This window comes from Colobus angolensis, unplaced genomic scaffold (assembly GCF_000951035.1).
Source record: "Colobus angolensis palliatus isolate OR3802 unplaced genomic scaffold, Cang.pa_1.0 Scaffold224, whole genome shotgun sequence".
In the NCBI taxonomy this organism is placed as follows: Eukaryota; Metazoa; Chordata; class Mammalia; order Primates; family Cercopithecidae; genus Colobus; species Colobus angolensis.
The window spans coordinates 2949740-2958214 of record NW_012115422.1 but is presented as its reverse complement, the minus strand read 5'-3'; the positions used below and the strand labels follow the sequence as shown (position 1 = coordinate 2958214).

Sequence of the window (8475 nt, the reverse complement as noted above, 5' to 3'; positions counted from 1 at the left end):
GGTCTGCTCCCGGGCCCAGAGCGGCAGCCACCCGCGCCCCCACCCACTCCTGGGTTTCTGCCCAGCCCTCCCGGGCCCCCCAGAGCTTGGGATTTGTTTTGCTTGCGGAACGTGGTCGTTTCTGGATTTGGAGAGAGCCCCGGAAACCCTCTCGGAGTCGGGAAATACAGATGCTGCCTTCAAATGCAAGCATATTTGTTCACGTGACCCCGAGGGAAGATTGTACTGATTGAGGCTGAAACTTTCACGCCACCCAGCCCCGGAGCGCAGCCAGGCCTGGGGGCTGGAAGGAAGGGCGCAGGAGGCTTGGGACCTGGGCCCCATTCCTAGGGCAGATGCAGATGGGTGTGGGGCGGAAGGAAAGAACTCATTCTCGCAGCTCGGGGTGACTCAGTCCGGGCCTGGCCGCCCTCAGTGGGTTGGGGGCGTTGAGAGCCTCTCCCCACAACGACCTCTGACCCTGGCTGGGCCTTCCGCCAGACTGGCCCGGGAGTTGGAAATTTTAGAAGCTGCCTCTCTTAGAAGCGTCTCTACAGACGGCCGTGGAGCAGTAGAGGCTGAGGGTACCCCTAGCTTCCCGGGCCCGCGGAGTACTCTGCAGCCGCATGCAGCCTGGCAAGGCGGCCTCCCGGCAGCCGAGGCAGACGCCGAAGCCCTGTCTTCTCCTCCCAGGGCGAGGACCCGCTCCGGCCCTATGGTGGAAACCGCGGCTCTCAGCACTGGCCAGTCACCTCAGAAAACCCTGCCACCACCACCACTCCGTGGCTCGTTCCGCGGACTCAGCAGCCGAGGCACCGGCACTTCTGAGACAGAAAAGGCGCGTAGCAGGCGGCCCAGACCCAAAGCGACCTCCCCTCTCTGACCCCTCAGCACCCCAACCTGGTCCTTCGAGGCCTGGAGCCGCCTAGGCGCTGAGCCACTGCCCGCCGTGATCTGTGCGACTCCAGATCTGGGCAGGACCCGCAGATCCCATAGGCCCAGCGATCGCCAAGCCGCGACTTCCCGCTTCCTGCGGCGCCTCCAGGAAGGCGAGGAGGACAGCGGAGTGAGTCCTGGCTGGGCTAACCTGGGGGACAATGAAACTTATATTTTAGAAATATTAAATCAAGACAGATTCCCACCACTCTCCGAGTGGCTGATGGGAACAGTTGTGAACGTGGGAAAAAGAATTAAGCGTGCCAGAGCCAGCAGCGGACCTCCTGGCCTGTAATGAGCGCCCAAGACCCTCCCCCAGCCGGACCCGCACTCGGGAATCCGGCACCACGGGGAACTCTCCACCCTATCCCTGAAGTCTTGGTTTCGTTGCCAGCTCTGCTCAGCGGCATCAGGCACAATGAAATGCTCTGTTGCTGATTGCAGGGTCTGAGACTGGTGAAAGCGCAGCCATAGACGAGCCCGGGAGGAGTGGGTAAGGTCCACAGCATCCCCACTCCAGAGGCGCAGGAATGTCCCGGAGGTCCGAGCCCCCAGAGCCTTCCACGAGCCCATCCTTTTGTTCACCTTGCCGGGCCTGGCCAGAGGCCCACTCGGGGCGTCTCTCGAAGCCGGATCGTGGGTGACCCCAGCCCACCCCTACCCGAAGGACCCCGCCCCCTAGTCTCTTGCCAGAGGCCAAGCCAACGGTCAGCAGCAAGTGTTAATACCCAGTCAAAGAGGGGGGCTACTTTGCGGGAATTTGTCTCCAGGAAAGGATCTAAGCCTTCTTCAATCGGAGCATATGTTCATAGAGCAATAAACCGGAAAGATTTACAGTCCTCGCCCGGCCCCCAACAGTCTCGCACCCTTTCAGGAATTACTTACAATGATTTATCACACCAACCCGAGCAATTGTCACACTGATAAAATAGCCCGGGCCGGTGCCTGCCAAGCCGGGGCCTTGGGAGCCTGTTGGCTGCCGGGCTGCCAGCAGGGCTGGGGAAGCTTTTTGTGGGTTCCTCCCTGGGCCTACAAGGGGATATCTAGGTGGGCTGGAGTGGGTTGGAGTGAATGAGGGTGGGAGAGAAGACGATTCTCATTGAGAAAAATGCAAGCATCTCAGAGAAAGCACCCGGAATCTGCGTCCGAGTCACTCGCAAAGCACATAAACATTTGTCATCTTTGAATAATTGAATTAATGTGTTATTGTTTGAATGTATAATTCATAACAGGGAAACTTTGTTTCTGTCCTGACGGGGAGATATACACACACCAAAAAAGAAATGAAACACACACACACACAATCCCAAAACAACCACCACGCGCAGCCAGCCCCTGCTCGCTGAAATGATTCTGAAAGCCAATGGAGGCATCTCACAGCAACAAGAGGGAAGGAGGCAAATGAAGAGGCGCCCGGGTCGGAGCTGCAAGCTGGAAGAAAAGAATGCCCGCTGCTGCCCCAGCCCAAGTCCCTGGCAAGCTGGGGGTGGGGTGGGACGGAGCGGCGTGGCTCTTAGGACACCCAATTTTCTTGCACTGCCGTTGAAAAAAGGCAGAAACGGGGGCGAACAGAGAAACAGCCTTCTGCAGCCCGCCCTGGCCTCTCCCCCATCATCCTTTCCCCAGGCTTCCCGTCGCCCCGGGGTCTCCCAATCGGGCTGCAGGGACTTCTCCTTGCGTTTATTTTAGCTCTTCTAAAATAGAAATAAAAAATACAAACACAAAAATAAAGGGGAAAAAAGAGGAAACTCGCTGGGGTTACAGAGGCAGCAGAGCTTGGGTGGGGAGAGAGGAGTGGGGGAGAAGCAACTCGGAAATCATTATCTGTTAGTTAAAATCTGCCTGGGGTAAAATTTCAACTCGATTTTATAGCCTTCTATTATGACGCAAAGAAAAATTTACGATCCTCGCTTGAAAAGAGGGCCAGGGCCTTTTCTCACCGGTTTAAGAATAGGCGGCAGATGCCGTGACAGCGACCATTGTTCCCGGTAGACACAGGCGACCGGGCAACCTCAGCCCGCGTGCGCCAGGCGCGTCCCCCAGCCGGGCCGGTTTTTTACAACTCCTGTTGTCTTGGAGCAGTCCGCTTGCACCTAGCGCCTCACTCCTCGCCCCCTGGCACCCTGGCACCTCGCACACACACCCTCTCCCTGTTTCTGTCTCTGTCTCTCCCTCTCTCACACACACAAGCGCGCTCGCGGACGCACACACACTCACACACACACTCGGCCGCTCTCAGTAATTTTTCATAAGTGCAAAGCTTTGCTGAACCAAAGGTCACCATCCAAGCCACTAACAACTTTTCGCCGGCGCGCAGTTCCAAATCAGGAAGCAAAGGGAACTATTTGTCAGCGGCCGTGACAGCTAAGTTCATTAAGGATTTAAATCTGATGAAATAAAAGTTGCCAAAATATTTACCTGCGGCCGCGCTCCTGCGCCCGCCGGGGGCCGGGGGTGGAGGGCCGGGGGCACCGCGCGGCCCCCCTGGGCGGGTGATATTCTTGGGATCCCTGCACTTTCCAAGTCGGAGAGAGCCCTTTGCGTGGCAGATTAATGACGACTCCTTGTTTCTTAAGAGACGTGCTGAATTAATTATTTCGCCAATCACGTGGTCGGGACTTGTAGAAATCTATTCTTATCATCTTCCTCGCACTTAGAAAATTCTCCGGGTTATGAAAGACCCTCCCCCGGCTGCCAGCGAGCCCCGGCCGCCCAACCCGGCGCGGGGGGCAGGGAGGGCTCCCCAACATGGCGGGCAGGCAGGCGGGAAGCGCCGTCTGCCGAGGGTCCCGATTTACTGTACTGTATACTCAGCGGGCTCTGCTATGGACGCGCTTTCTCCTCATCCCTGCCTGCGATTCAATATACACAGCGGTATTGATGTATTGGTGGGCACGGGAGGAGCCATTAACCAGAAGACGGGCAGAGGACAATCATAAAATGTGTCTGAATATTTAAAACTTCTGCCTGTGCACTTATAAATACACATGTCCACGCGTCTGGGGCAAGCCCTTCCATGTATTAAGGACACATGTCTGATTTTATGCATTCTGCTCATTTCCTGTCTGGAACAAGCACCCCATCTATTTTGGGACTCCTGTCTTGGCCCCTTCTTCAAGGCGAGGCCAAGATGTGAAGAAGCCCTTGCGGTAAATGTGGTGCAGGGCAGTTTTTATAGTGGGGAGTGTTTATTGTTGCCTGAGAGATGGAGGGGGCGCGGGAGAAGGAGGGGCAGGTGCAGGAGCTGAGCTGCACCAGAAAAGTAGAAGCCCAAGAGTGGAGGCCGGGGGTCAGGTCAGAGCAGCCACCCAAGAGCCTCAGGTCGGCCCAGAACCCAGCGCACTCTCCCTGCATTGGGGATGGAGGACCAGTAAGGTGTCTCGTCCACCGCTTCACAAAGACTTCCTCTAAGGGCTTCCAGACTAAAAGGGGCTGAGGGCTGGCCCGGCCCCAGCAGAATGCCAATCTGGATCCCCTTATTAACCTGGGCAATTACTTCTTTTTCTTCAAAAAATTAACACCCAACACTCTGCACCCTGAATTCAACCCCAGCCTTCCCAATGCTCACAAAATATGGGGGCCAATTGGGAGTGTGTGTATATGAGGGAGGGGGTAATAATAGAATTGCTAAGTCTTACATGGTTTAACCTTCACACTTTAGGCACCCCCCAAAAATGGTGCCTAATTTATTGCAGAAAATAATAAATTGTTTATGTTAAGTGTTAGCTTTTAGAAGACTTAACAAAGAGTGAATGCTTCTGTTAAGGCACCAAACAGGAGGGAGATTTTGCTACACCTTTTATTATTTTAAATATAGATCAATGAATTACATCAAAACTACAGGCAACAATTAGTATAAATAATACTTTAATCAGTGGCAGCAAAACATTGGTCAATTCTATTAAAAAAGCATCTCGTGTGAACAGACATCATAGGCTGACTGACAATGTCATCTCCCAACAAAAGGCTGCGATGGACAAAGTGAGATGGGAGTCAGAGGAGCAACCTCCTCAGCAAACACTTCACTCTCCCCCTCCCCCATGAGGACCCCAACACGGTTTTTGTTTTTGTTTTTAAAACACCAACACAAACACTTCTGGCTTATATTTAAAGGAACAAACTGGAAACAAATAATAGCAAATGGGCACTGGAGGCTTTCCACACCTAATTTTCTCCAAAGCACGTTCTCAGATGGAAACCCATTTCCTTCCCTGCCCTAAGTGGTTGCCAGGTCCTACCCCTTCCCTGGCCCACTCCTGTGGGCCCAAATGGATGCTGGGGTCTGGCTGGGACCTCAGGGTTGGGAGCTGTACTCTGGGCCATCCAGGCTCCATTAACATTTCAAAAGAATCCCTTGAAGCTGAGAAGAAGAGCTGAGATTTATAAACAAAGAAGTTGTTTCTCTGATTAAGTTACTTTCCAAAGTAGTGGGGCTATGTTTGAGAAGGAGCCTGGGTTTTCCTTATGAAAACATGTTTCTTGGCTTTCCTCTGGGGCAGGGATGAAGTCAGTTAAACCGTTGTGGCATTTGGTATGAAGCTGGGGGTGAACAACCTGAACTTCTGAGGTGGGGGAAAAGCTATATAACAAATCTCTATTATATATATGTAGTTGGATGTTGTGAAAATATATACCTTTTTCTACTTCCCAAGGAGAAGGTTCAATATATACACAGATTTGAGTTTTAGGAAAGCAGCTTAGCAACTTTCCAATTTGCCTAAGGATAGCCGCTCCTTTCAAATGGTACATCCAAAGACTGCTCTCCATGTTAGAGAGGAAAAAAGAAGAGAAGGGTAGTTAGAGTCCAAAAGGTTAAGGGTTTAGAGGTCAGTCCTCCCGGCTGAAATACAGCTAATCGAATAGAAAATTTGTCCTCTGAATGAACCTGATTCTGTAATTTACCCAAACTTCAGTAAAATACCTTTTCAGCTTCTCAACGTGAGGGCGTCAGAAAAAAAGATGTCTTGACTATGTATGAACTCTGTGCTTTTTGTCATAGAAACAATGATGTGAATAATGCAGGAATATCCATCTTTAATATCCCGACGTGGTGATATTCAAGTATTGCCATGTGCAAGTCTGAGAGCCAGGCTCACCCCAAGGAGGAACAAAGAGCAGTCCCCAGGGTCTAATACAAAAGACCAAGGCTTGGAAGACACTTTAGAAAAGCAGAATTTCAGCCTGGAGACTGCAGTGAATACCTGCCCTCAGCTCTCAGGAGACACAGCCAAAGAACACGCCTACAGAGAAACTCTTTTTTCCCTCCGACTTACATATATTTTTAAAATTACCACAGAAACCCTCTAAAGTGTTTTTGAAGTACTGAAAAAAACACCCCCTTCTGGATCTTAAAATTAAGTTTTAAGCTTATCCTTTCTCCCTTTCCCACTTTGGTCACTTTTTGATAACTACAACATGTTTTTGGAGCCTGAGGCCTTGGGAAGACTGGTTTCATCTCAGTATATGAATTCTGGTCATTAATTTTGACTTTTTCCTCCTTATGCTTGAGGGTCAGCATTTTAGAAAAATGAACTAAAGGACATCTCCCCTGTTGAGAGTGATTCCTTAAAAAACCACTATTCTCAAGGCATAGATGAGTGCTTGAAAACGTTTATACTTTTACAAATTCTGCTTCTAATTAATGAGCTGAGGAAAACTTCCTTAGATTTTGGTTTTTAAAAAATTAAAATTTCAGGGGGAAAAAACCTCTAAGGCTAACTTTTGTGGACTTCTAGATTCAATTAGGGTTTTGTTTTTGTTTTTCCTTCTTAAAGCAAGAGTTCCTCACCTTTCTACTTTCTCCCCACCGCACAGCCCCTCCCCTACACAGGCCATACACTAATTCCTGTAAAACACTGCTATGTGGGGGTATTTAGGGCATTTGGAATCCAGTTGGAACAGAAAATTCAGTCATTATCTAACCACCCAGTGCATAGAGGTTTTGTTTTCTTTCCCCAGAAGGAAAATGTTGGACCATTTGTTACTTTTTTTCCCTTTCCTTTAATCACCCAGAACTGGTTGTAAGCACAGTGCAGAAAAAAACATGTGGAAATATATTTTCAAGAACACAACTTTGAGTGAATCCTTTGCTTCCTTCTGGAAGGGTTAAGGCCCCCCCCCCCACGCATTTCCAGAGAGTGGGAAGGGGTGGAGTTCAGAAGTAAGTGCACATGTCTCTGATTCTGCTCCCTGAAGTTCAGCCCCTTTCACCTTTTTAAGATTTTTGGCATGAAGGTGTCAGTTATTTCTGTACCACATTTCCCAGCAAATAAATAATTAAGCAAATATCTAAACATAAAATAACCCGTTTTTACTTCCTTCTTAGACCCTTTTCTTTGGACATGGGGACACTGGGAGCAAAATATATATATTTTTAATCACACGAAATTCCATAGACAACCCAGAAAGTTCAGAAATCCTGACCCAGCTCTCTGGCTTACACTGAAAGCACCTAGCACAGGGGTGGCCAACCTTCTCCCTCAACTCCCCCATATTATTAGGCCACAAAGCTCCCTGGAGGGGTGGAGTGGGGGAGAATGTCCAAATTCACACTGGGATACAGCATCCATCCTTCATTTGCAAATTCAAAATCCAAGAGCGGTGATTTTCATGAGTTTAATGACTCGCCAATATTTTATGTTCTCAGTAGCTCCTGCCATATAATATACTTAGAGAGAGAATCCCCCCCCCCCCCGCATCCCGCTCTAGGGAGGGGGCTGCCCTCGGGAAGGATGCTAACCTAGTCCGAGGGCGGCCTGCTTGTCCCAGGTCCACCCCACAGTACCTTAGAGCCCAGCGAGGTGACAGCAGGCCCGGCCTGCCCCCGTAGCTTCGGCTCAGCCTGGTGCGCAGGGAGAGATGGGCCCAGGGTCCCCACTTCTATAAGGTCGTCAGGTCCGTGTGGTGGTCTTTGGCCATCGGCTGTAAATGCTGGCCGGGGGCGACTGAGGAGGAGCAAGATGAGGAGGAAGACGAGGACGATGACCTGCCTTTGGTGTTGGGCAGCTTATGATCTTTTTTCCACTTCATCCTCCGGTTCTGGAACCAGATCTTGATCTGGCGCTCCGACAGACACAGGGTATGAGCAATTTCAATCCGACGGCGCCTCGTCAGATACCTGTTAAAATGAAATTCTTTTTCCAGTTCTAGGACTTGCTGCCGGGTGTAGGCCGTCCGGGACCGCTTGGGTTCCCCACCGGTGTAGTTGGGGTTCACTGCGAGACAAAACAGACAGGACAGGCAGGTCAGCGCCTGGCCACTAGTTAGGCCCCTCGCCTCCGCCGCTCACTTCCTGGCGCGCCCCGAGGCCCGCGGCCCTCCCCGCGCTCCCAAGCTCGCTTGCTTCCTCCCTCCCGCCCTCTCCCCAGCGCACACGCTTACTCCCACCCACCTCCTCAAACACACGCTCATACCCCAGGCTTGCGGGATCCCCAGATGTGCTCCTTCTTCCGGGCCCACCACCAGGTCCAGAACCCTCAAGCATTTTGGAAATCCCCCGCTCCTCCACAGCCTTCCCCCTGCTCTGAAAATGGAGTCCTCCCCCACCCCACCCCCATCCCC

At 51.4% G+C, this 8475-nt stretch overlaps 1 protein-coding gene across 1 annotated transcript in view; it reads right to left on the bottom strand.

Annotated features, from left to right (window-relative positions):
• Window positions 1-7517: 7517 nt before the first annotated feature.
• HOXD4 (homeobox D4) overlaps window positions 7518-8475 on the bottom strand; it is a 2017-nt gene continuing 1059 nt past the window's right edge. The window contains exon 2 of the mRNA XM_011944014.1: window positions 7518-8129. Within this exon, the coding sequence (XP_011799404.1) occupies window positions 7795-8129 (335 nt within the window). The 3' untranslated portion in view covers window positions 7518-7794. The remainder of the gene's footprint in view (window positions 8130-8475) is intronic.